This window comes from Chelonoidis abingdonii, chromosome 26 (genome assembly GCF_003597395.2).
Source record: "Chelonoidis abingdonii isolate Lonesome George chromosome 26, CheloAbing_2.0, whole genome shotgun sequence".
NCBI classification, from domain to species: domain Eukaryota; kingdom Metazoa; phylum Chordata; order Testudines; family Testudinidae; genus Chelonoidis; species Chelonoidis abingdonii.
Genome location: NC_133794.1, coordinates 11351385 through 11379062, shown reverse-complemented (window position 1 = coordinate 11379062; position 27678 = coordinate 11351385). Strand labels below are relative to the sequence as shown.

The window sequence follows — 27678 nt, the reverse complement described above, 5'->3', positions numbered from 1 at the left end:
AGCAGGGGGGAGCTGGAACCAACTCATGATGACGGCCACTGCTTTCCGAGGGCGCTTGGCTTGCACTCGAATTCATTGCGCTGGTGGAGCTAAGGGAAAACACTGCCACCAGGGGTGCCCAACTGGATGGCAGGCCCCTGGACAGCGAGGGGTTCAGATGGGGAGAGCCCATGCCCTGGACCGAGAGGGAGGGACACCCAGCTCGGACTCCCCGTGTGGCAGTGGGTAAGGAACAAGAGCGCCAATCAGCCATCAGAGGGCCATTTAGTCCTGGATGGATGGGTTTTGCTGGCATGAATTCACCAGCCTGGCTCCTTCACCTGCTTCGGCTGCCGCACCAGCCGCAACAACAAAACACCGGTGCCTTTTAAAGAGCTACTCACGCAATGCTATGCTGCTCTCCCCTCCTCAGGGGAATGGTGCTCTGCCCGGCGAGGAGCCACTTGGCACAGATCCCTTTGCAGATGGCACAGTGCCTGCCATGCTCTGCCAACAGCAGCTGGTGCACACCTGCCTCACCCAGCTGTGAAACTTTCCATGGGCACTCACAAAACGCCTGGCCCATCCGCGAACAAGGCAAGGGACTGGGTCACGGTGACGGAGGGAGGAGAACCCAGATTGCAAGACCTCCCCTGGATATCGCCCACCTGCACTGCAATTCCAGCTTTGTTGCGTATTCTTGGTCACATTTGCCAGAGCTCTTTCCTGGCTCAGGTTGGACGATGGGCTGGCATTTCTGATCTCACATGTCCAGCCCATCCTACCCATGGTGAGCTGTCCCCACAGCCATTCATCCCTCCTGTTTCCAGTTGGATGTTGGCTGACATGGACACCCAACCCTCATGCTTCAGTGCACACGACGTTCCCCCGCCAGGGTCAGGAATCAATCTCCTTCCAGAGTGCAGCGGGCTCAGCTCTTTCCTCAGCATCATGTGCTGACCACTGTTGGAAGAGGAGAGCTGATCCTCCATCCCTCTGTCTGGCACCTAATCTCTTCCATGTAAGCCAAATGCTACCGCTCAGCCAGTGGGTGACTTTGCACCCCCCATTCCCAAGCATTTTCATAGCTGTATAGATTCCAACACTAGAATGGCCCATTGTCTGAACACGTCTGGCTTCAACTTCCAACCACTGGATCAAGTTATGTCTTGGTCTCCTGGATTACATCAATTGTTGGGAGCGACGTGGCGCCAAATGCCTGCAACTGGGCTGGGATGTGAATGTCAGGCCGAGGACACAGAGCTGCAGAGCGTAATTGGCTCCGTGCATGGGTTCACCTCGCCTCCTCTCCAGCCAGCTCCCCACTCGGTGTTGCCGCACACACAAACTCCAGCGCCGGGATCCTCCATGCCACAACTCCAGCAGAAACTGCCTTTCCCAGCCCAGCTGCCTCTTCGAGGTGCATCCTTCCTCCATCCCAATCCCCCCCAGGCTGAGCCCGAGATTGGAGAACGCCCTTGGGAGGTGTGTCCACACTGCAATTAAAACCCCATGGCTGACCCATGTCAGCTGACTCAGGTTTGCAGGGCTCAGGCTAAGTGGCTGTTTCGTTGTGGGGCAGACGTTCAAGCTCAGGCTGGAGGCTGAGCTCTAAGACCCGGCGAGGTGCAAGTATCCCAAAACGTCCACATCGCAAGTAAACAGCCTCTTAGGCTGAGCCCCAAGCCGGGTCAGCTGGCACGGGCCAGACAATGACAGTGTAGACACACCTTTCTTGGCCTGGAGCCGTCATCTCTCAGCTCCCATGGGCTCGGCTGCATTTCAGCACCATGGACAGAGCTAGTGCAGCCTTGCCTGGGACCTGTGGTGTAGGCCCCTTGATCCGAATTCCCTTTCTCCAAAAAACCCAGTTATCTGAATCAACACTAGGTGTCCCTCAGGCCAGCCCTCTACTAGTGAATTACCTCCTAAGAACATCTCAATCATTCGTTTAGCCATTCGCTTTCCACCCTCCGTTCCCCATATTTCTGTACCATGGAAAGTGCAAATCACTGGCGTCCCACAGACACCAGGCTGGGGGTGGGGGAAGCTTTAAGCCCCAGGGTGGGGGTTGGAAAGTTTGGATCCTGTCCATTGAAGGCCCTTGATATCTGCAGAACGGTGACTGGAAATAAAGACAGATGGATGGGAAATAAAATACCCTCCAGCATTATAACTGACAGGACCCGGAAATGTTCCCACAAGGAACTTTAGGGTCAAGATTTGGGGTTTGCCGGCTCAGCCCAGCCCACCGAGGCACCTTGCTCCTGCCTGGCAGCTCTGGTAATGCTTTGGGGCCCGGATTTCCAGGTGTTAGCCCTGGCAGCTAAGGCAGAGCAGAGAGCAAGGCACAGGGATGCTCAGAGCAGGGACGCCTGGCCGTTAGGGCTCCCATTGTCGTTACCCAGGATGGAGCTGCACCTGCTGGGAGGACACCGTGCTAGTGTAGACAGGACCTATGGGGAGATTAACTCCTATTGAGACACACCAGCCCCCAGGGCAATGCTTAACCTAGGGGTGGGCTGGGAATGCTGTGGTAGGTGTCTGACTCCCGAGACATGAGAGTCGATTGTCCTCATCTCAGCACCTGCGACTGCCACCATAGGGCATCAAATTCTCCAGCCTGTCTTTGAGATTCAGCTGCGTTGAGCTTAGGGTTCAGGGACTCTCCCACGGGAACCTCTCACAAAACGCAGGGAGGAGAGGGAAGGACCTGGCCACAAGGCACAAATTATAAAGCCAGAAGTGGTCGCTATGACCATCTAGTCTGACCTCAAACCCTAAATCCCATTTTGCCCAGCTCCCAGGGCACAGGCAGGACTGGGCCCTGCTGCAGATTCACTAGTGTTTCCCCAGACTCATTTGAAGGCTTCTCAGAGCTGCCTATGTGGGGTGGGGGAGGCTTCTAAAATGACTGGGCATCCAAATCCCCTAATCTCAGCCTAAATATCCCAAGCACCAGGTCTCCCACCCTTTCTTCCCTGGGGCAAGATCCTCCAGCAGCTGTTACCAAGGTTCCCCCTCCTGGTCGGTCTCTATTCCCCCGTCCTTGTCAGTTTCCAGCACTAGTCCCTTGTTCCTTTGCAAGGCTCCATTTTTTTTGGTTTCAGAAAGTTGAAGGTCCCCCAAGCCAACGGGGCTGATGCCATTAAGGCCCGTCGGTTTCATAGCCAAGGGAGCGATGCGGTCAGCAGCACATCCGACCGCCTTCAACTGCCCTAAGCCGAGGGAGCGGGTGCCCATTTGGCAGCTGTGGGTGGCCTGGCAGGATGAGCCCAAGCGAGACTCAACCCCACAACCTTCAGGCTTGGAGCCGAGCGCCTCAAGTGCTCAGATCAATCTGGGTATTTTCTAAATAGATCCTGCCTCCCCTTCACCCCGCCCCTTTCCTGTCCCCCTGGGGCTGCAGAAGGCAAAGAGAATTTTCTCCTTGGTGAAATGCATGAAAATACAATCATCCAATGGACATTTCCGGTGCTGAAGAGGGAACTTGATCCTCTGCTTTGGCAGGGAACTGAAGACCCCTCTGCGCTGGGCACAATCCACACAGCACGATCCGTATCCTGCTGTGCCCAGGGCTGAGAGAAATGCCTGGCTGGTGTGATGGGTGAGCCCTATGGAGCCTGCACAGAGGTCAGTCACCCTAGTCCCACAGTCCATTGAATCTGTTCAGCAAAGCACCTGGGTCCTTGGCTCTCTCTTGAAGGCTTCATTGGGCTGCAGATCTGCTGGCCAGGGCATGCCAAGGCTTGCACACACACACACACACCCAAGCTGTGCACAGCCACGGAAGGTGGTGAAGGTTGACTGAACAGAGCACATGCTGGGAAACGAACAAAGCCAGAGCTCGGTGTGCAAGGAAGGCGGCACCTGATCCGCTCATCCCACCGGCTCGGCTGTAAGTGACGTGCCAGCATTTCCAGCCTCTCACACCAGCGGCATCCCAAGTGGCTGCATCTATCGGTTTCTTCGTCCGGCCTGAGCAAGAGGCGATCGGTGTTCCAGGCAGTCAGGGCCACAAACCCCCATCCAGGACGCGCCCCTCTCTCTTGGGCTCTGTCACCCAGCAGTGACGATACCCACCCACTTCGCAGCGTGGGCCGAATGTCTCCTTTGAACCGGTACGTGGTATTTCCCAAATGAAAGCAGGTTTTGGAGAGGGGGAGGGTTGTTCATGAGACCCCCAAATTCTTGGCTGAACCGGGGTTCTATGTTTCAGGCCTTTTGAGGCTCCCACAGCGAGATCTGTGCTGCAGCCCAAGCTCCTCTCCATCTGGGACCATGCCCGGAAAGCATTTATCCCCAGCAGTTCCAGAGAGCAGAGTGCTAATTCCTCCCCATGGAGTCCCTCCTGCCCCCAGTCCTGCAGCATGGAACAGAAGCAAACCTCAAGGCAGCAGCTATAGGGCAGGGAAATCTCCCCCCACCGCCCGCACAAACCAGTGCCCCCCATCCCCCTCACAAATCCCACCCTGCAACACTTCCCTAGGACGTTAGCTTTTGAAGACAATGATCGCAAAGATGGATTATCAACAGACAGTGCTCATAGGTCACCCACCAGAATCTGAGCCCCCCTCACGCTACCGTGGTTTGTCCTCACAACATCCCTGTGAGGTAGGGCCAGGCTATTACCCCATTGTCCGGATGAGGAACTGCAGCCCCGGGAAGACACCCATCATCTGTGGCAAAGATCCCTCAAGAGCCAAACCAGTGCTCTAACCACTGGGCTGTTCTTCCTCCCCAGTGATCCGGCCAATTTCTTCTTAAGGTCAAGTCCAGGGCAGGCCAGGGCCACCATTCAATGAAGGCTCCCCAGAGCTGGGGCTTGCAAGGGACGAGACAAGATAACCTCTTGAGAGCTCTTTGACAGCAATGCCGCGCCCCCCCCCCACATTCTGGGGGTGAGCCCTTACAGCTCCCTTCTGCCCCACTGAGAATTCCCAGCTGGCAGGATTAAGGATTTTAAAGAAAGAGAGAGATGGCTTTGGAGCCGACCATTTGCATATAAATGATTCTTTATCCTCCCACGACAGGAGAAAAGGGAGAGAGGAGACAGATTCTCATGCATTCAATTAAAGATGAAATGTACAGGTATCTTATTGCCGGATCCCATTTTGCTTTAGAAATGTGTTTATTGCACCTTTTTTTGGGGGGGGGGGGGGGAACGAAGGAGTTCAGAGCCTTTCCAGCTGGCGTCTCTGGGGCGGAGATTCACGGAGGTGGTGCGGGGAGTTGAGGGCTGGGGAGGGTTGATTGGATTGTTGTTTGACCGATGATGAGGTAAGCACATTTGTTCTCGGCTCCCCTGGATCAGTGTCGCGTGGGGGGGGTTGATAACAATCTTCTCCCATCCCTCCAATCAGGGAGGAGTTGCAAGGGAAGCCAGCAGGAAGGGGCCAGCCGGTCGCTCCCCGCCGCACGAGGAATTTTCACATTGATGGGAGGTTAGCCGGGTGCGGGCCAAGACGCAGGAAGGGCGGCCCCCAAAGTAGGAAGATGAAGTGTGAAACAGTGGGGGCGGAACAGCTGCCATGCGCCCTTCCCTGGAATGCAGCCCCCTCGGCAGGACGGCTCTCAGAGGAGTTCCTCGTGCCAGCGCCGGTCCACCGGCCAGGTGGCGTTTATAACAGTTGTCACTTCTCATGACCACCTCCCGGCCAGAGCTGGCACACCCCGCGGGGCTCGTTCGGGCCGCAGGTGACTAAAGGATGTGCAAGATGGTGTAGCCACAGTGATGGTTCAAAATCGTTCTAACCCGCTGACCCCGCCGAGGTTCCTTTCGCTCCCGGAGGAGGGGTTGTCCGTGAATTCCTCCGCCCCGGCCTTGGCCGCCCCACTGCCAACGGGCTCGCCCAGGTCCTGGCTTGTCGTAATTCAGCAACTTTCCACTGCTGTTCACTGCCTGCCACCGCTTTGAAGATCCGATACACCGAGGAGCCCCCGTGAATGATCAGACCTACAGGGAGAGAAGTTGGTGGGGGGAGGAGAGAGGTGAGACCTCCTGGGGCAGGCTGCCAACAGGTCCCTTGAGTTGGTGGCTGCCCAGGGCTTGGAACTCACTCATGACAATGTGGCTCTAGAAAATGCAGGGCCCAGCTATTCGGATCCCAGTGGGAATCGGACCCCTAATCTCCCAGGTTCCATGGACAACTGCAAGCTTCTGGGGAAGGGCGTGGGGAGGCCTGCTGTTTGTGGGGGGAAGGTGGGGTGAGGCTGGCTGCGGATGGGGACTAGATTGACAGGTGCGACTCGTGGAGACAGCACTACCTTGGGGTTAGGCCTGTTGCCATAGAATATCAGGGTTGGAAAGAGACTCAGGAGTATCTAGTACAACCCCCTGCTCAAAGCAGGAACAACCCCAACGAACATCCCAGCCAGGGCTTTGTCAAGCTGGCTTAAAAACCTCTAAGGATGGAGATTCCACCACCGCCCTAGGGAACCCATTCCAGTGCTTCACACCGCCTCCTAGTGAAATAGTGTTTCCTAATACCAACCTAGACCTGCCCCACTTGCAACTTGAGACCATTGCTGCTTGTTCTGTCATCTGCTACACTGAGAACAGCCGAGCTCCATCTCTTTTGAACCCTTTTCAGGTAGTTGAAGCTGCTATCAAATCCCCCCCTCACTCTTCTCTTCTGCAGACTAAAACAATCCCAGTTCCTTCAGCCTCTCCTCGTAAGTCATGTGCTCCAGCCACCTGATCATTTTTGTTGCCCTCCGCTGGACTCTCTCTCAATTTGTCCACATCCTTTCTGTAGAGGGGGGCCAAAACTGGATGCAATACTCCAGATGTGGCTCACCAGCGCTGAGTAGAGGGGAATAATCACGTCTCTTGATCTGCTGCCAATGCTCCTACTAATGCTATTAGCCTTCTTGGCAACAAGGGCACACTGCTGACTCAGCCATGGCATATCTCGCTTAAATGTGCACAGGCCTGGCCCAGTGGGTGGGCTCGGAAACAGGGCGGGGTCCTTCACTTTGAGCCCTGCTTGTCCTGGGTGGGCATATTGCTCCCATGGTGGGCATGTGGGTACCGCTGCCCGTCCGGGTGACCTTGGGCACGTCCCTTCCCCTGTCCATGCCTCAGTTTCCCTTGACACTCATTGTCTATGCAGATTGTAAGTTCTTTAGGTCAGGGACTCTCTCTTGCTATATGGATGTACAGCGCCTGGCACAATGGAGGCCTGATGTTCTCAGTTGGGGACCGCAGGCATAACAGTAATATAAATAAATAATCATTTCAGAATGGGCTGGCTGACTATTCATTCTTATTTTTAATTCTACCGATTAATTATGATTCTAGCTATTAAATGTTTTATTATATTATTGAACTATAAGTATTATTTTATTAAAATTCTGTTATTAGTGTGTATTCATTATCATTCTAGCAATTTATGTTAATATTTTAATATTAGATTATTGCAATATAATTATCATGATTATTATACTAGATTACTCATAATTAGAATAATTATCAATTAATTATTCTAGTTATTATTTAATTAAAGTATTATTAAACTATAATCATTGCTTTTTATTATCTATTAATTATTATTCTACCGTATTATTCTATCTGATAATCATTATTCCTGATTGTATCAGGCCCTATTACTATAAATTTTTCACACGTGGGGAAGGCACCAAATACGTGCGAACATTTCTAAGTAGCATTCTCCCATTGCACTATCATGGGATCCTGCCCACTGGCTGCGAGTCCGACCTCTCGCGTTTCCTAATGCAGGCACAATGGGACACACGTAGCCGCTGACTCAATCGGAAATTTACAATCCATCCCTTCATTTCCAGCTGGTGGCTCATCATTCCAGCCACAAAGCCCCAGCTTGTAATTGTCTCGTCTCTGCTGCCTGCAGAGTCCATCACTGAACGCTGCCGATCTTGTCCCAGTCCTGAGTCCGCTTCATTCGCTTTTAATTAACAGACATCATTGCAATCAGGTGGGGCTTTATTGCCAGTGAGGGATGCCTGTTTACAGCAGGAGCCCCTAGAGATCCCAGCCAAGACCCCACTGTGCGAGGTGCTGTACGGAGAAGAGCCCGTCCCTGCCCTGATGAACATACAGTCTTACAGAGAAGGGGTGGGGAAACCGAGGCGCAGAGCGGGGCAGTGACATGCCCAAGGTCACCCAGCAGGGCAGTGGCAGAGCTGGGCACTGAGCCCAGTTCTCCTGAGTCCCAGGCTAGCCTCTCGTCACCCAAACCTCGATGTGCATCGCACATTAGGTAGGTCCTACTTCCCAGTACTCCGTATTCTGATGGTCCCGCCCTACTCAGAGCTGAAGGGGGTGGGCAGCAGAGGGTGGGGGGATGAGATGGATTCACCTTTTAGTTACTGCTCTGGCATGCGCTGCCTAGCTCCAGCCAAAGGGGGTGGACAGGGGAAGTCAGGGAGCCCACGGCTGGGGTGGGGGGACCTGACGGGCCGGGCTCTCACCTATGCAGACAACGTCCATAAAGCCGTACATGCCATAGCAGATCTGGAAGAGCAGGTCCTGCCGCTGCCACTTGGCCGAGGGGCTGAGGGACGACCAGATGAGCCAGGAGATGCTGGCGATGAGGAAGAGGGAGCCCAGGATGATGGCTGCAATCTGCACCTTCTCGATGACAGTCAGGGAAATCGCCTGCCACTGCAAGGGAAGAAGGCGCCGTGATGGGTTACTGGATCGGGTGCGGGTGGGGAGTTGGGGGAATAGAGGGGGCTGGGGACTGTGGGGTACAGAGACCCTAGTGGCTGGGCACAAGATGTGTGGCAAGGGAATCAGAGAGGCCAAAGGATCTGGTGTTTGCGGGGAAGGGGCTGGGGCCACAACGGGTTGCGGGGAGGGAATCACAGGGGCTAAGAGACCCGGGGAAGGGCAGCCTCTGCCAGTGCACCAGGCAGGGCTGGCGCTTCCATTAGGTGACCCTAGGCGGTCGCCTAAGGTGCCAGGATTTGGGGGGGGGCAGCATTTTGTGCGCTCCCCATGGGGTGCACGGGAGCTTGCGGTTCCACTCCTGTTGCGCCACCGAACAAGGACCTTCTGCTGACGTGCCGCGGAAAACAGCGGCAGGTAATCGAGCAGCTCAATGACTGCCGCTGTCGCCTGCGGCATTTCGGCGGAGGGTCCTTCTTCGGAGGCATGATGGGAGTGGAACCAAAAGCTCCCGCGTGCCCCATGGGGAGCGCACAAAATGCTGCCCCCTGAATTCTGCCTAGGGTGCCAGAAACCCTAGTGCCGCTCCTGGAACCAGGATAAAGCCAAGTCAGGTCTGGTCTCTGTCAAGTGGATTCCGAGGAACTTTTGGATGCTGGGCAATTGATTTGCACTCCTGTAGGTGCCCATCGGGATGGCGCGGGGGAAGCTCAGGGCTGGGAGAAGGGAGCTGTGGGTTGGGATTGAGGGGCATCAACAGAGCTGTGGAATGGGAGCCAAGGGCTGGGCTAGCCGGAGGTTGTCAGTCGTCTAGGAGTGAAATGGCCGTGGATCAGCGTCAGGGTGTGTGCTTAGCGTGTGTGCACATGCGTGCGGGTCTGTGGGTCCGCGTCAGCGCCGGAGCGTGAATGTGCCCATACACCGGGGCGCCCCCCGCTCACCTGCAGGGGGTTCTTTGTGCTGATGGCTAACACCTGGTATTTGAAGTAACACAGCTCACAGCTCCAAGAGCCCCTCTCGCTGATCCAGCGAATCAGGCAGGGCTGGTGTGTGCAGCGGACGGACCCATCACACCGGCATGGACTAAGCAGCTCCCCCTGCAAAGCAAACAGGCCCTGGGATTAGGAGCTGGCAGTGGTGGTGGGGAGGCTCTGCAAGGGGATGCTGGGTAACACCAACCCTCCCTGCCCTGCAGCCCCAGCGAGCACCCGGCGAGCCCATGCTCCATTAGGCCGCTAAGATTTAAACAGCAGTTTATTAGCCTCGTCTGCTTGATGCGCTGATGGGTGGGGGGGGGAGTAATTAGCATAAATATTTCATGCCTCCTGACAGGAAGCACTAAGGATGCTTCATGGAGACACTGGGCCACTAGAGTGCCAGCGAGTTCCCTCAGCAGGGGTCACAGGGGTCATCCCACCCCCCCAAAACCGTAGCCATCGGTCAGTTTTACAACCACAGGAAATTGGTGCTTAGATACCATGGTGATGGCACGATAGATAGATAGATAGATAGATACATAGATAGATTGGGTGGATGGGGATGGATAGATAGATAGAGGGGGTAGATGGGGATAGATAGATAGATAGATTAGATTAGATTAGATAGAGGGGGTCCATGAGATGGATGGATAGCTAGATAGATAGGGTGGATGGGAATAGATAGATAGATAGATAGATTAGATTAGATTAGATAGAGGGAGTCCATGAGATGGATGGATAGCTAGATAGATAGGGTGGATGGGAATAGATAGATAGATAGATAAATTAGATTAGATTAGATTAGATTAGATTAGATAGAGGGAGTCCATGAGATGGATGGATAGCTAGATAGATAGGGTGGATGGGAATAGATAGATAGATAGATAAATTAGATTAGATTAGATTAGATTAGATTAGATAGAGGGAGTCCATGAGATGGATGGATAGCTAGATAGATAGCGTGGCTGGGATTATAACCGATAGATAGGATAGACAGCCAGGGGTCACAGGGATGAATGGATAGTGATAGGTATAACTGGGACATGATACGAGTTAGGATGGGTGTATGGGATAATGGCATGAATAGTTGTGATATGGAGATGGACAGATGAAGGGAGCTGATGATGAAGGGTTTAGACCATTCAGTGTATCCTAAGTGGGTGCTTAGAGGTGGGAGGGTGAACCCATGAATGATACACGAATTCCACTCACAGTGTTTCGCATAAAAATCTATCTGATTTTTTCTATTGTCCCTTCGGTAATCAAATCTCGGTGGCAGCTCCATACCGTGGCTAGGTAGGGGGGCACAGCATGTGATGGTGCCCCCCAAAGGAGCCAGCACACCAAAGACTTGCAGCTCCGCTAAAACAACGGAGCTGAAGATTGCTCTCCTCCGCGCGGCAGATAGATGTGCTGGTCTGACAGTTGAATGTGCCAGCTGGGTGGGTGAAAGAGAGCTCGGCTGCTGTGCAAGTGGTGGGACAACACATCCTTCAAAGGAAGAGGGATGACTTTTCTGCAAGAAGCGTAGAAGGGGGGCAGGGGGGCTGAGATGTGAGGAAAACTGGGCTTGCTATGTGATAGTGCATGCTTTCAGAATGGGGTTAATTGTCCCTGAGCCTGGCTATGATCGTGTGGGTCCAAGGGTGGACTCTACCCTTTCCCGCTGTTGGGTTCAGATGCAAGATTCAAGTGTCTCGATTAGAGAGGCAACGTTCAGAACTAGGGAGCAGGTGTGTGGTGCTGGCGCCCTCCGAAACAGTCTTAGGCTGAACGGTCTCAGTTCCTGACTTGCAGAACCTACATCTCAGCTCCTGCCGACAGCTCTGCACGTAGCCCCCTCAAAAGTCCCCCGGCTAGCTTCCCTGCCATCACCAGATGCCAAAGCTCATGACCAGGTCCTCAAATCCCCGGCAGCATCCCTGCTCCCTCCAGCCTGCCCCAGCTCGGACATGCGATGCCCTCAAATCCACGGACAGCTCCCTGCCATCCCAGCCCTGCCTGAATCTGCCGTGCTCTCAATCCAACCGGGAGCTCCCTGCCATTTCCAGCCTGCCTCAGCTCGTCGGTGCCCTTAAATCCAACCTGCAGCTCCTGTCATCAGCCTCACCCCCCAGCCTCTGTCGGATGGCGGTCAATCCGAATGCAGACTCTGCATCCTAGACGTCCCGCCAGCTCTGTCGGTGTCCCTCAATCCCAACCTGCAGCTCCCCTGCCATCCCAGCCCTGCCCCCCAGCTCTGCCAATGCCCCTCAGTCCTGACCGCAGCCCCCCTGCCATCCCAACCGCGCCTCTTGCCCTGGTCTGGAATCCCGTCCCCTTGGCAATGCTGATCCAGCGCCCCGACCTCATCACCTACCCTTCGGCGGGTGACTTTGGTATGGTAATGACCATCACTTGGCTTTTCCTTCCTGTGCTCCCAGCTCAGCAGCTTGTCACAGACAGACCCCGATTGCAGCTCCCCGACGTCCCTGCTGCCCTCGCCCCCCTCCCTCTCCCTTAATTAGTGTTTTTGGTATTCTACCTGATCAGTAGACAGTGCGGGGCTCTCTATGAGGCTCCCCTCCCCCAGCCTCTCTACCCATGGCTTTGGCCCCCCTCTCCTGCACCAGAGACCCCAGCCCAGGGCACACTGGGGGCACGGGTGTGATGGGTAATGGGTGGCACCCATTGCGAGGCCCTTGGCTGCCTTGAGGCTCCTGCTGAGCCGGGGCCCCGCAGGACAACTGACCGGAGTCCTGGAGCAGAGACAGAGCAGGCCAGGCGCCCCAAAGTGCTGACACCCCTCCTTGATGGGGAGGATAATCCAGGGGCATGCAGCCTACTCCCTACGGGAAACCCAGATCTGGCAGGACTGGAGCCAGGACTGGAGCCAGCCCTGCCCCCCAGCTCTGTCGGTGCCCCTCAATCCCAACCTGCAGTTCCCCTGCCATCCCAGCCCCCCAGCTCTGTCGCTGCCCCTCAATCCCAACCTGCAGCTCCCCTGCCATCCCAGCCCTGACCCCCAGCTCTGTCGGTGTCCCTCAATCCCAACCTGCAGCTCCCCTGCCATCCCAGCCCTGTCCCCCAGCTCTGTCGGTGCACCCAGCCAGTCCCCCACACCCAGCCAGTCCCCCAGCCAGTCCCCCACACCGAGGTACCTAGGACGCTGCACTCAGCATGGCACTGCACAGGCTGTGCCAAACCGGCAGAGCCCAGGCCGCAGAGGTGGGGAACAGACCCACAGACAGCAGCTGACTCAGAGGGGCCTTGGTCACTTCAACAGCTAAAGAGGGGTCACCGGCCCCCCAGAGCCCAGGAACAGAAACCCAAACTCTGGGATGTCTTGGATGGCACTGTCTGTGTGTGTGTCAGCTAGCACCTCTCAGGGCTGCCTCTGCTTTGACCTTTGATGGTGCAGCTGGAGGCAGGTAGGAGCAGGAGATGCAGCTAGCAGAAGTGCCAGGACCCCCGCTGGGGTCCTCTTCCAGCCGGCCCTGTGCCACGAGGCAGAGGACACACATATACCAAGCTTGCCTGGCTACCACACGGCAGATCGCATCTGCCAGTTTCACAGCTGGCTGACTCCACACCAGTGCACGCATCCCGCCCACCACCCTGGCTGGCTGCAGAGATGGACCCAGGTAGGGTAGGGGGTTCTGAGCTGTCTCCCCACTGGGCTGGCCCACACCAGCCCCTGGCACAGATCACCGGGGCCTGCTCTGGCTCCCCAAATGCCCCATCTGGTGTAAAAGTCTCCTGGGCCCTTTCTCCCCAGCAGGCCCAGGGGCATTTACTCCTGTCATCCAAGGAGAACCCCCTGCCATACCTGTGTGATCCCATTCAGGCTCCCGCTGGAGAGGCTGGAGAGCAGAGCCCACGGTTGCACCGACTGATGTCTGCTTCAGAGGCTGTATTCTTGGCGCTGCCCAAAGGCCTTCATGAGGGTGGCTGGTGCCTGAGTTGGCCTAAGGGCTCTGCTCACACGCACCGAACCCAAGTCCCTGGCATAGAGGGTGGCTTGGGGGCCATGGCCGGAGCGCATTGCATTCTGGGTATTCTTGGCTCCACGGGGCCAGGGGAAGCAGAACACAAATTAGAGCAGCCTTTAGGCTGCTCCAACTTGCAGCAAGGGCTGGGCCGGGCCTGAATATGGAGGTACAGAGAGGGAGGGCTCTGGTGCCACAGGTAGATTTTGAAAGGCATTTTTAGGCCTAGTGGTCATTTATTTTTGCTCACAACATTCCAGGCAAGCTGCCCTCTTTCAAGATGGCCACCCCCGCCCTTGGTTCCCAGCCCTCGACAGCCCGGGCTTCCCTTCTGTGACTTCTGCTCCATGCAAAGCAATAGGAGATGGCAGCCATTTTGCAAGAGGGCAGTTCTCGGGGGAGCTCGCCAGAGGGAAATAGCATTTGCCCCTCGCTGCTGCAGGAGAAATGAAAACCAAACGGCCAAGAGTTGCCCACAGCCCCCAGAGAACGGAGCCTCAGATGGAGCCGGCGCCCCCGGGAGCTTTAGCCCCATGGAGAGATCGGACAGCCTGTGCCGGTCCATTGTTAAGGCCACGTGGGACAAACAAAATGGCGCCATGCCCACTGCTCCGTTTCTCTCACGGGTGCTGTTCTTTAATGAAGGTCCCCTCTGATCACCCGCCCGCTGCAGGTTTGGTCTAGGCTTCGGGGATCTGGGCTGGAATCACCAGGTTCAGCACCCGCGTGACAAAGTGGAATGTTCCTAATGGTTCCTCTGAAATACTGTGTGGGTGCCTCAGTTTCTGGCCGACACTCTGTCTCTGCAACTATGGCCCGGGCCCTTCCCCCTGCAAGAAGATGCTAAGGTGTGGAGAACAAAGAGATCAGGGTGACCTCCTGGCCCGGGAAAGAGACAAAGGCCAGAAAGGGGGCTGGAGGGGGTTCAGTTTGGGCTGCTGGGGAGAGGAGTGACTGCAGACGTGGGTGTCTGGCTCGCGGGGCTCCAAAATGGACCCAGCTGAGGGTCCATTCACGTACCTACAAGCTCTGGTTTTAGACTGTGTTCCTGTCATCTAATAAACCTCTGTGTTACTGGCTGGCTGAGAGTCACGTCTGACTGCGAAGTGGGGTGCAGGACCCTGTGGCTTTCCCAGGACCCCGCCTGGGTGGACTCGCTGTGGAAGCGCAGAAGGGGCAGATGCTGAATGCTCCAAGGTCAGATCCAGGCGGTGAAGCCGTGTGAGCTCTTGTCCTGCAGACGGTTGCTCCAAGGGAGAGGAGGCTCCCAAAGTCCTGACTGTCTTTGTGGGAGCAGTTCCAGAGCATCGCCGGGACTCTGTGACAATGGCCAAGCCCGTTTTTAGCGTGGAGCTCGGCTCGGTGCTCCGGACAGAACCACCCTGCAATGCCAGCACCTGAGGGCTAACCGTACACCAGGGACTCCCCGGAGAACAGTGGCGCATCCCCCTCCACTCCACGGAACAATGGAGAAACCCCCGCGCACACACACCTGAGAATGTGTCTGAGCGACCCCCAAATCCCAGCCAGGATGGGGGCAAAGGCACCTCTAACTCAGGGCCGCTGGAGGCCCCTTGGTACATGATGTCTGAGACGGCACATGGGCAAACAGCCCAGCCCCCAGGGCAGGCGGTGGGGCTCCGAGCTCTGGGAGTCCCAGCTGCAGGATAGGACAGACCCATCCTGGTCCCACAGGGCAGCCCCTGGCCACACAGCAAATCCCACTCCTATAATGCATAAATAACACATACAGCCTAGCGTGATGGGGTCCTGGGCATGACTGGGGTTCCTAGTTCCTAATACACCTAAAAATATCATACAGCACCTAACGCAGTGAGGTCCTGGGCCGTGACTGAGAACCCCACTGCTCTGCCCTCCGCTGAGCACCCCTCTGCCCACCCCTTCCCCACTGGTCGCTCAGCCTTACACATGGCCCAGCACCTTCCTCTCCCCCATCCCGCGAGCAGCCATCCTCCCCTTGTCTGCCAGCTCCAGCCCAACATTTCCCCACATGCTGCACCCTTTGCAGGGGAGGCTGCCCTGGGCCACCCGTGGCACAGGCGACTGGCACCAGGGTGGGACATGGGGCAGCGAAGGATCCAGGACTGTGATTCCCTCGGAGCATTTCCCCTCCTCAGGTGAACGCCTCCCAGGCAGGGCTGTCCCTTGCCAGCAGGTGGACAGTGCCAGGCACCTGGTGGATGCTGTCAGGATACACACATTGCTCACAGCTCAGTGTCTTAGTATGATCATTTACGTATTGTGGTGGCACCCCAGGACCCAACCAGCCTTGGGCCCTGTCGTGCCAGGTGCTGCACAGACCAGAGCGAGAGACAGGGCTCGCAGTTTGAGCAGAGCAGGCAGAGGGTATAACAGCAGGATTGGCGGGGTGTCCACACAGGAGGATACAGACCTGGGCTTAGGGTTTAGTGGCTAAAGCACAGGCATGGAGCCAGGACTCCTGGTTCTTTCCCCAGCTCTGGGAAGGGAGTGGGGGCTAGCTGGTTAGCATGGGAGGCTGGGAGCCAGGACTCCTGGGTTCTTTCCCAGCTCTGGGAAGGAGTGGGGCTAGCTGGTTAGCATGGGGGCCTGGGAGCCAGGATCTTGGGTTCTATTCCCAGCTCTGGGAAGGGAGTGGGGCTAGCTGTTAGCATGGGGGCCTGGGAGCCCAGGACTCCTGGGTTCTTTCCCCAGCTCTGGAAGGGATGGGGGGCTAGCTGGTTAGCATGGGGGGCGGGAGCCAGACTCCTGGGTTCTTTCCCAGCTCTGGGAAGGGAGTGGGGGCTAGCTGGTTAGCATGGGGGCCTGGGAGCCAGGACTCTTGGGTTCTATTCCCAGCTCTGGGAAGGGAGTGGGGGCTAGCTGGTTAGCATGGGGGCCTGGGAGCCAGGACTCCTGGGTTCTTTCCCCAGCTCTGGGAAGGGAGTGGGGGCTAGCTGGTTAGCATGGGGGGCTGGGAGCCAGGACTCTTGGGTTCTATTCCCAGCTCTGGGAAGGGAGTGGGGGCTAGCTGGTTAGCATGGGGGCCTGGGAGCCAGGACTCCTGGGTTCTTTCCCCAGCTCTGGGAAGGGAGTGGGGGCTAGCTGGTTAGCATGGGGGGCTGGGAGCCGGGACTCCTGGGTTCTTTCCCCAGCTCTGGGAAGGGAGTGGGGGCTAGCTGGTTAGCATGGGGGCCTGGGAGCCAGGACTCTTGGGTTCTATTCCCAGCTCTGGGAAGGGAGTGGGGGCTAGCTGGTTAGCATGGGGGCCTGGGAGCCAGGACTCCTGGGTTCTTTCCCCAGCTCTGGGAAGGGAGTGGGGGCTAGCTGGTTAGCATGGGGGGCTGGGAGCCGGGACTCCTGGGTTCTTTCCCCAGCTCTGGGAAGGGAGTGGGGGCTAGCTGGTTAGCATGGGGGCCTGGGAGCCAGGACTCTTGGGTTCTATTCCCAGCTCTGGGAAGGGAGTGGGGGCTAGCTGGTTAGCATGGGGGCCTGGGAGCCAGGACTCCTGGGTTCTTTCCCCAGCTCTGGGAAGGGAGTGGGGGCTAGCTGGTTAGCATGGGGGGCTGGGAGCCGGGACTCCTGGGTTCTTTCCCCAGCTCTGGGAAGGGAGTGGGGGCTAGCTGGTTAGCATGGGGGCCTGGGAGCCAGGACTCTTGGGTTCTATTCCCAGCTCTGGGAAGGGAGTGGGGGCTAGCTGGTTAGCATGGGGGCCTGGGAGCCAGGACTCCTGGGTTCTTTCCCCAGCTCTGGGAAGGGAGTGGGGGCTAGCTGGTTAGCATGGGGGGCTGGGAGCCGGGACTCCTGGGTTCTTTCCCCAGCTCTGGGAAGGGAGTGGGGGCTAGCTGGTTAGCATGGGGGCCTGGGAGCCAGGACTCTTGGGTTCTATTCCCAGCTCTGGGAAGGGAGTGGGGGCTAGCTGGTTAGCATGGGGGCCTGGGAGCCAGGACTCCTGGGTTCTTTCCCCAGCTCTGGGAAGGGAGTGGGGGCTAGCTGGTTAGCATGGGGGGCTGGGAGCCGGGACTCCTGGGTTCTTTCCCCAGCTCTGGGAAGGGAGTGGGGGCTAGCTGGTTAGCATGGGGGCCTGGGAGCCAGGACTCTTGGGTTCTATTCCCAGCTCTGGGAAGGGAGTGGGGGCTAGCTGGTTAGCATGGGGGCCTGGGAGCCAGGACTCCTGGGTTCTTTCCCCAGCTCTGGGAAGGGAGTGGGGGCTAGCTGGTTAGCATGGGGGGCTGGGAGCCGGGACTCCTGGGTTCTTTCCCCAGCTCTGGGAAGGGAGTGGGGGCTAGCTGGTTAGCATGGGGGCCTGGGAGCCAGGACTCTTGGGTTCTATTCCCAGCTCTGGGAAGGGAGTGGGGGCTAGCTGGTTAGCATGGGGGCCTGGGAGCCAGGACTCCTGGGTTCTTTCCCCAGCTCTGGGAAGGGAGTGGGGGCTAGCTGGTTAGCATGGGGGGCTGGGAGCCGGGACTCCTGGGTTCTTTCCCCAGCTCTGGGAAGGGAGTGGGGGCTAGCTGGTTAGCATGGGGGCCTGGGAGCCAGGACTCTTGGGTTCTATTCCCAGCTCTGGGAAGGGAGTGGGGGCTAGCTGGTTAGCATGGGGGCCTGGGAGCCAGGACTCCTGGGTTCTTTCCCCAGCTCTGGGAAGGGAGTGGGGGCTAGCTGGTTAGCATGGGGGGCTGGGAGCCGGGACTCCTGGGTTCTTTCCCCAGCTCTGGGAAGGGAGTGGGGGCTAGCTGGTTAGCATGGGGGCCTGGGAGCCAGGACTCTTGGGTTCTATTCCCAGCTCTGGGAAGGGAGTGGGGGCTAGCTGGTTAGCATGGGGGCCTGGGAGCCAGGACTCCTGGGTTCTTTCCCCAGCTCTGGGAAGGGAGTGGGGGCTAGCTGGTTAGCATGGGGGCCTGGGAGCCAGGACTCTTGTGGTCGATTCCCAGCTCTGGGAAAGGAGTGGGGGCTAATGGGTTAGAGCAGGGGGGCTGGGAGCCAGGACTCTTGGGTTCTATTCCCAGCTAGTGGGGGCTAATGGGTGAGAGCAGGGGGCCTGGATACTAGCCTACCTCAGAGTGCTGGCACAGCCAGTGGCAGTTCCTGTTCGTGGGCCATGCTGTCCAGCAGCCCATAGAGCCCGCATGGCACGTGCAGCGGGGAAAGTCTCACCCATCACCTGAAGCCACGACAGGGCTCCAGTTAAAATGACATTTTAATATTCACCGTGCTGGGCTGATGACTCACTCCCGGCCCAGGCCCCATCCACCACGGAGAGCTGGGGAGGGGGCCCCTCGGCTTCCCCACCCTCTGGGGCCTGGATCTGCTCCCTTCTCTGCAGCCTGCCCCCATGTGCTTCAAGCATCCCACCGCATCCCCTCATTTCACTGAGGGGGAAACTGAGTCACAGAGACACACCATGTGATCCAAGATGGCAGATGCCTCCCCACTCAGAGCAGGGGTCCCACCGATGGAACATGGAGCCCAGATGAGGGACAAAGACAGTTATGGGGAGGAATTAACCTGGCTTGGCTCAGAGACAATGGGAGGATGAACCTGCTCCATGCCACGGCCCTGACACTCACCCCCGGGCTGGAGCAATGCCCCCATTGATGAGGGTCAGCAGCCAGGGCCCACAGAGCAAAGACAACTCGTAATCCCATCTCCCAAGGAGGTCAGAAATGCCAGGACGCAGGGACATGGGCCTCCAGCCTGGAGGGCAGGGGATCGGGCACCTGCCAATCGAGTTTGGCCCCTTCCAGGCTGAGGATGCGGCTTTCCTGCTCCTAAGGCTGCGCACTGGCTTTTACAGGGAAGCCCCCCTGGCGCGGGCAGGATGCCCTGGAGATGTAGCGACTTGCGAGTGGAGAGGGGTCAGCCCTGAGCAGGGAACAGGGGCCGAAGGAGCTGGGCCAGGAGGAGGGGAAAGATCCTATCGGCCTGATGGAGCCGCCCAGGGAGTCACCGCTAGGGCTGGGGCGAGAGCTCCTGTGCTGGAGCTGTGTGACGCCAGATAGGGCAGGGTCCCGGAGGGAGGGGTCAGAAGGAACCTGTGGGCACCAGGTTTGTAGAATTTTTGGTGGTGCCCAGAATGGGTCCAAGAAGAGTTGTCCCATCCATACAGGGCCAGGGCAGCCTGGGGGGCTAGCAGGGGGCCTGGTGCCGGCAGCAGTGTGCAGCGGCGGGAAGAGGTGGGGCAGGGCGGGAAGAGGCAGGCGGAAGGGGTGGAGTGGGAGTGGGAGGGGGCAGAGCAGGGGTGGGAAGAGGTGGGGCAGCGGGAGAGGCGCGGAAGGGGTGGAGTGGAGTGGGGTTAGGGGGCAGAGCAGGGTGGAAGAGGGTGTGTGCAGGCGGGAAGAGCGGGCGGAGTTGGGGAGGAGTGGGAGTGGGAGGGGCAGCGCAGGGCGGGAGAGTGATGTGGCAGGCGGGAAGAGGCGGGCGAGGCTTGGGGAAGGAGTGGGAGTGGGAGGGGGCAGAGCAGGGGCGGGAAGAGGTGTGGCAGGGCGGGAAGAGCGGCGGAGCGCTTGGGGAAGGAGTGGAGGGGGTGGGGAGCAGGAGCGGGGAAGAGGTGGCGCAGGGCGGGAAGAGGCGGCGGAGGCTCTTGGGGCGCAAGGAGTGGAGGGGTGGGGAGGAGAGCATAGGGACGGGAAGAGGTGGCCAGGGCAGGAAGCGGGCGAGGCTTGGGGAAAGGAGTGGAGGGGGGGGGAGCAGGGCGGATTGGAGGGTGGGGCAGGGTCGGAGAAGAGCGGGCGGAGCTTGGGGAAGGGTTGAGTGGGTGGGATGGTGGGAGGGGAGCGCATGGGCGAGAGAGGTGGGTAGATATGGCGGAAGAGGTAGGAAGAGGCTTGGGGGAAGGGGTGGAATGGACAGGGAGGGGCAAAGCAGAGGTGGGAAGAAATGGGGAGGGTGGGTGGGGCCAGGTCACTCATTGCTGTCTGTGCCATGGCCCTCTGCTTAACCCCCAGGCACCCTAGGACCCCACGTCCCCCTGAAGCCCAGAACGGGACGCCTCCGAATTTATTCAGCCAAACATTGGTGGAGCCGGGCCCACTGTTTCCTGGATATGGTGGGGCCACAGGCACCCACGGGGGGACCACATATACCTGGCCGCCTTATGCTGCAGGGGCTTCCCACGATCCCAACCCCCCACCCAGTGCTGCCCGGATGATTTCCGGGACGTCCCAGCCACGCTGCCATCCCTCCTGCCGCCCCAGCTGCCCATGTGTTGGGTCCTGGCCCAGAGAGCTCCTCTCTCAGACACCAGGCCTCGGAGGCCAGAGAGCCCAGCCTCTTTGGTGTGGACTGGGCCATCTCCGTCACCAAGCCAGAGCAAGCTGACACCGACCCGCACCAGGCCGGCAGCTCCTAACGAGGTGCTTTGGCTGGAGGAGATGGAGACATGCTGGATCTGCCCAGGGTCCAATCCCTGGTGGTGTTTGCGGGAGAGGGGGGGACACTCCCTGCAGGGCACAGGGATATCCAGGCGGTGAGCCCCCTGCTGGAGTCTAAAGAGCACAAGCACTGAAGCATGCACAAACACGTGTGTGCACACACATCTATGTAAAAGTATGAACATACACACCTAATAGAGGTGTGGACTCACACATGTCTACAGGCACGGGGGCACAAGTGTCCAGTCACACGCGTACACCAACAGGCATACACCCATGCATTTGCATAGGCACATGGGGCCACACATGAACACCCCCGTGTCCTCACCGGCACGTTCCGGTGTATGCAGCACAGGCAGAGACGCGATACCTGCCCTCCCCGCAACACACACACACACACACACACATATTTACCTGGGGTGTTTACCTTCCCCCCGTAACACTTATTGACTAGGAGGGAGCTGTGGTGCATTAGCTCCAAATGAGCCCAGTCAATATCACGGGGTCCCCTCTCTCGGTACCCCCCAGCCCTAGTACAAACCCTAAGTCACTCCAGCTGAGATCTTCAAGGCCAAAAAATTCCTGCTGGCCTCCTACCCATTCCCTCTTCGGAGCTGCAGGGGTTAAAATGCTCCAAGGACTCCCCCAGGAAGAGGGAGGGGGTTCCCACTGGGGTCCGCCCACCCCAAATCCTCAGCCCCAATCCTTTCCTCTTTGCCCCTTTAATCTGCCCAGCTCCACCTGGGGGGCATGGACCTACGTGCCTTGCTCTAGCCACGCCTCGGCGGTTCCTAGAAAGACTTGGCGCCCTCCGTGACTCCGCAGCCCAGGCCTGTTCAAACCAGGAGTCCCCCTTCCCTGGGACATCCGGTAGCACCAGCACTGGAAGAACAAACTCTGCACGGTAAGTACCGCGGCCGCCTGGTCTCAAAGGGGAAGGATTAATTAACAGTTCCCAAATCCCAGCATAAATATCCAGCCTCCCTCCGGTGCAGGCAGGTCTGTGTCTGCCAAGAAGTGGGGCCAACGGGTGGGGATGGAGGGAGGGTCCCGTCTACCCCACGGTTCCAACCTCTTGCTTTTCTCTCATTTCCCCTCCTCCCCCAGGTTCCCCCTGCCAGTCCAAATGAGGGGCACCCCCATCGGCTTGGGCCAGCGAGTTCAGCGCCACGTTGGGCATCTGCCTTGCCTACGGTCACCCCCAGCTCTCAAAGGCAAGCAGTGCTTCCCCTCTGGAGTTACAGATACCACATCTTATGCATCTCGGAGGACCTCTGCCCGGGATCACAGGAGGTCTTGCTGGGTTAGGCCGGGGCATTACTCAGATGGGAGACATGCCAGGTGCCTGCAGCCAGCTGGAGATTCAGCAGGAGGCGATCTCCCCTAAGGCCCTGTGCCACCCAGGACTCTGCCTAGGCCCCTCTGCTACTGGGACAAGATACTTCTGAAGCCACCACACGCCTTTGGCCATTAAAGAGGCTCCAAGTCTTCTCACAAAAGTCACAGTGTTATCCCCACTTCCAACTCAGGGAATTACCAGATCCCTTAGATGTCCCGCTGCAGTGCCATTTGAACGAGTCCACCCTCTTGCACTGCTAAGCGGCGGCTGTGCCCCTCCCCAGAGGTGGCTGCATTTCAGCGGCGGGGAAAGGAGCTGCTGGACACCGCATGCATTGCATGCTCTGGGGACAGCCCGCGAGCCGTTGGTACTGTGCTCCGTGCCAGGCCAACATGGGCCGAGACACAAGGTTTCTCAGCCCCGGCCCCAAATAACACACCCACAAGCTAGGTCTGGCTAATGCCTAGGTATTATTGTAACCCTAGTGCGGCCCCTGAAAGCTCCAGAGTGTCCTTTATCCCCCCAGGATTTCAGTGCAAGCTGCACACTCCTCTATCCCAGTGACTGTACCCACATCCCTCCAGATACCCAGACCGTCCTGCCAACCCATTCCCTAAGCAGCATGACGTCCATCCACAGCACCCCAAGGGTGGGTCTGACCCAGTCCCGGGGTTTGAGGGGGGAACAGTGGGGGGGACTACAGAGGACATTGCCCCGCAAGGAACCAGTCCGCAAAATAAAGGACACATAGTGCCCACTAAGACCACCTTTGTCTGGGTACTGGCATTGCCTCAGAGGGCCAGGAGGACAATTCACACACTCTCCCTGGACATCTTCACCATAAGAACCTGCCCCCCTCGCCATGAGGCACAGACCCCGACATTGCCTGGCGCACAGAAGCCACCCCCCTCGCCACGAGGCACAAACCCCGGCATTGCTTGGTGCACAGAACCCACCCCCCTCGCCACAAGGCACAAACCACAGCATTGCCTGATGCACAGAACCTGCCCCCCCTTGCCACAAGGCACAGACCTGGCAATGTCTGGCACACAGAACCCACCCCCCTTGCCACGAGGCACAGACCTGGCATTGCCTGGTGCACAGACTCCTGGCCTTTGCTCACACTTTGTCCACTGGCATTCTCGCCACTTGGTATCTGACTGACTCCCTGTTGCACTTTGGCATTCTTGCCTCCTCCAACGTGTTTCTATCCTTACTGTGGCCCATGCCCTGGCACCCTCGTCTTCTGATAACCAGCCACAACCTAGCACTGTCTGGCACCTTCACCTCCTAGCAACCCAACCCACTGGCCACATTCACCATCAGGCAGGCCCGGGCATCCTCCCCACACACTGACCCTCCATCCTGCCTGCCCTGCCCCTGAGAATCCCACAGAACTCTCATCCCCCAGTACCTCCATCCATGATCTCTCCCTGGCACCCCTCAGACCTAGTAACCCCCTGATACCCCTCACCCCTAGTAATCCCGGTAACCCCCTGCAACCCTCACCCCTAGTAACCCCCCTGGCACTCCTCACCACTAGTAACCCCCTGACACCCCTCACCACTAGTAACCCCCTGACACCCCTCACCACTAGTAAGCCCCTTGTATCCTTCACAAACCCCTTGGCATCCCTCACTCCTAGTACCCCAGTAATCCCCTGGCACGCCAAACCTCTAGTAACCCCAATAACTGCCCGGTACCCCTCACCCCTAATAACCAACCCCCTTGCACCACTCACCCCTAGTAACCCTGGTATCCCCCTAGCACTCCTAAACTCTAGTAACCCCGATAACCCCCTGGCACCCCTCACCCCTAGTAACTCCAGGAACCCCCTAGCGCCCCTAGTACCCCCGGGCACCCCTCACCCTTAGTAACCCCGGTACCCCTCACCCCAGTAACTCCCTTGCACCACTCACTCCTGGTAACCCCGCTAACCCGCACCCCAGCGAAGCGCCGACTGACCTGCTCGGGCCCCTGGAAGCAGATCCGGCACTGCGGGGTCCTCATGCCGCTGTCCAGGCTGCTGCTGAGAGACACGGTGTCCAGGGCCCCCCCGGCTCCGGGCTGCTGGCCGGGCTGCTGGCCGGGGGGCGGCGGCCGGGGCTCCTTCTCCTCCAAGGCCAGGCTGCGGGGCCGGGGCTCGGCCACCCCCCCGTAATACTCGGCCTCATCGTCCTGCCGGGCCGAGCAGTCGGCGAAGGGGGGCCAGCCGCAGCCGCTGCCCCCCGGCGCCCGGTTCCCCCCGGCTCCGGGCTCGGGCTCCGGGCGGCCCCGCCGCATCAGCACCAGCAGCTTCAGCTCGTTGAAGAACATGCGGATCCGGTACTTGAACATCATTTACCCCGGGCCCAGCGGCTGCCGCGCCTCGGAGAGCTGGGGCAGGGGCGAGGAGCGCACGGGGCGAGGGGGCGCACGGGGCGGAGGGGGGCGCTTAGCTCTGTCCCTGCGCGGCGCCCGCCGCACCGGGAGAAGGCGAGGAAGGGGCCTGTGGGGGGGCCTCGAGGGGGCAACAAGAGGGAGAGGGGCCAGCACCGCCTGGGGGACACATCTCCGGGGGCGCAGGGACTGGGGAGCGCAGGGGGGGCAGCTAGTGATGGAGGGGGAGGGAGACAGGGGCAGGGGAGCGGGGGCGGCCCCGGTCGCTCTCCTAAGGCCGGGCCGGTTCGGTGGGTGTCTGGGCCCCTCCGCAGCCCGCGTCCTGCTGCCTCCCCCGGGGCATGGTGAGCGGCGATTCCAGCGGCGGCCCAAAGGGGCTTAAAGCCGGGAGCCTGCGCCCCTCTCCGCCTCCTCCCCTCGGGGCGCCGGCTCCTTTGTCTGCAGGGCTCCGGGCATCTCCGCTCCTCCCGGCAGGCGCTCACCCGCCGACACGCGGGGCCCCGAGGAGCCGCATCCTGCCCCCGCCAGCGGCCGGGCGCCCAGCCCCTCGCCCCTCTCTCCGCGCCCCGGCTGGGTCGCCCTGGGCGGTATTTCTCCACTCCAAACCAGCGGTCGGCGCGCAAAAGGAGCTGCTGCTTGCTGCTGCTGCTGCTGCCCGGAGCGCTCCCCTCCCTTCCGGGGGTCAGACGCCCCCCCACCAGCTCCCTCCCAGCCCACCGCCGGAGGCTGGGGGCAGTGAAGTCGCCATGGCCGAGGGCGCTGGCGGCGGCTCGGGGAGAGGAGAAATGATGGCTTTTTCTTTCCGGACGAGTCCGTGTTAAATAAAAACATTTCGGGCGGGAGAGGGAGAGGCGAGGTGCGGCTGCCGCTACGCTGCTTTCCCCCCACACGGGACACGTGGGGGAGTCCCGGGAAATGTGAAAGTGACACGAAGGGGCCCCCCCCTCCCCAAAAATGGGAGCCTTCCGGACCACGGAGACGGTAGAGGTCCACTTTCCACCCCCCATCTCCAGAAGGAGGACCGCGAGCCAGAGGAGACCATGGTTGTGGGAGCCAGCCAGCCCACGGTTCTCCTCCCCAGAGTGGAGAGGAGCCCTGGTTTGCCCTCCCCCAGGGCTGCCGGGAGGAGGGGCAAGTGGGGCATTGCCCCCCAGCCCACGGGCCCTCACGAGAATCGGGCACTTCACACCGCTTTGCGACTGGCGGTTCATACACCGCGCCCGGCTTGAACTGCGTCCCACTCAATTGGAGCATCCGCGTCACGGGAACCGGGACAAGCGCTGCAGGAAGTGCGGGTTGCACCTGGAGACACTTTGCCCCACGTCCTGTGCTGCAGCGCAAGCCCACGCCAGAGCCTGGCAGCTGCGCCACAACGGCCGTCCAGGACCACCTATGAAGGCCATCGGCCCCACAGCCTCGGTGAGATTGCAGTTCAACCGCACCATCCGGCACCGACCAGACCGCTGCGCCCAGACACGTCGTCGAAGGACGGGAGCGGAAAAGATTCATCCTCGTTGACGTGACGATCTTCGAGAAACAGGACCGGCGGCGTTCCACGAAGCCCAAGCCGTAAATCGAAAATACGCCCCTTGACTGACACCTTGCGGGCAAAGGGCTACGAGGTTTACACGAGACCTGATCGGTCAGGGCGCGGCGCTGGGACCCCTTACGACATGTTTATTAGGCCTGTGGGGTGGGCCGTCGTATGCGTGAACTCATGGCGTTTGATGGTCTCGGACACTATCCGGTGGTCTTAGGGACATTTACATTGCAATCACATGCCACGGGCTCCGGCATACCAGGAGTGAGCCGTCGTGGCTTCAGCACCCACTGGAGGGGACCCCTAAACCCCCCCTACTAAAACTATCATCCCTAAGTTCCTGAACCACCGACCTGGATTTCCACCACGTGAGGGTCACCCTGTCCTCATTACCCGGCCCGCCTACTCTAATCATGGCTATGTGTAACCCATTATATGAGCGATGTACAGTCACTGCTCCCCTACTGTATCTTGACCCCACCCACCGTACACCCCGCATTGGGGACATTACAGACTGTATATATTATATGCTAACCAATAACCAAATACCAACGTCCCCTATACTCTGTATGTTACCCCCGATGACTAATAACTGACGCATCAAACTCTGTGTATCATCTTTTTTTAAATATTCTCTAATAAACATTTAATTCTATAGTATTGCAACTTTTTTTATGGAAGGGGCCCCAGAAATTGCTTTGCCCCAGGCCCCCTGAATCCTCTGGGCAGCCCTGCCCTCCCCAAGCCTGGAGTGCTGGGTGAGTGGCTGAGGCTCTCTCTCTTCTACCCCCTCCCCCAGGTGCCTGGCTGCAGCTTGGCTGGACTAGGAGAACTTTGGCTGTGAATTTCCCAGCCTGGCTACCCTCCACCAAATCCCTCCCCAGCCAGGGTGCCTACACCAAACTGGACCAGGGTTTGTGCTTGGCTGTGAGTAGCTCACCTAATCAACTGATGTCCCATCGATTTCTTTGTCCCCCCCTCACCTCCGTCTGTGTCCACCTGTTGACTCATAAGATGGACCAAGAACCCAATGTGCTCTGCGCTGCACACACAGTGCAGAGAGAGGAAGCTCCTCAGAGCAGGGCTGTGTTTGTTCGGCATCTCCCAGCTCCCTGGCTGGCCCCCTAAGCACTGGACCACCCAGGCAGGGCATGAAGATCTGCCCATATAGCGCTGGGCATAATCTTGGTGTCCTCTGGCTGCATACCCAGCTGTCATTCTTTCAGGAGCTCTGGTGACCAGTCGAGGAACCCAGCGAGGCAGGCAACCTGTGGAACTCATTGCCAGAGGATGCTGAGTGAAGGCCAAAAGTGTAACAGGGCTCAAAAAAGAAGCAGATAAGTTGATAAAGGATAGGTCTCTCAATGGCTGTTAGCCGAGATGGGCCGGGAGTCCCTAAGTCTCTGATTAGCAGAAGCTGGCACGGGACGATAGGGGATGGATCACTTGATAATTGCTTGTTCTGTTCACTTCCGCTGAAGCACCTGGCACTGGCCA

At 58.6% G+C, this 27678-nt stretch overlaps 1 protein-coding gene across 1 annotated transcript; it reads right to left on the bottom strand.

Moving 5' to 3' along the window:
• Positions 1-5680: 5680 nt before the first annotated feature.
• MARCHF9 (membrane associated ring-CH-type finger 9) lies at positions 5681-24664 on the bottom strand. Its single transcript, XM_032786675.2, is given in 7 exon segments — positions 5681-5754; positions 5757-5842; positions 5844-5893; positions 5895-5935; positions 8431-8623; positions 9571-9726; positions 24228-24664. Coding segments are annotated over 7 exon segments (975 nt in total). The 5' UTR covers positions 24603-24664.
• Positions 24665-27678: the final 3014 nt, after the last annotated feature.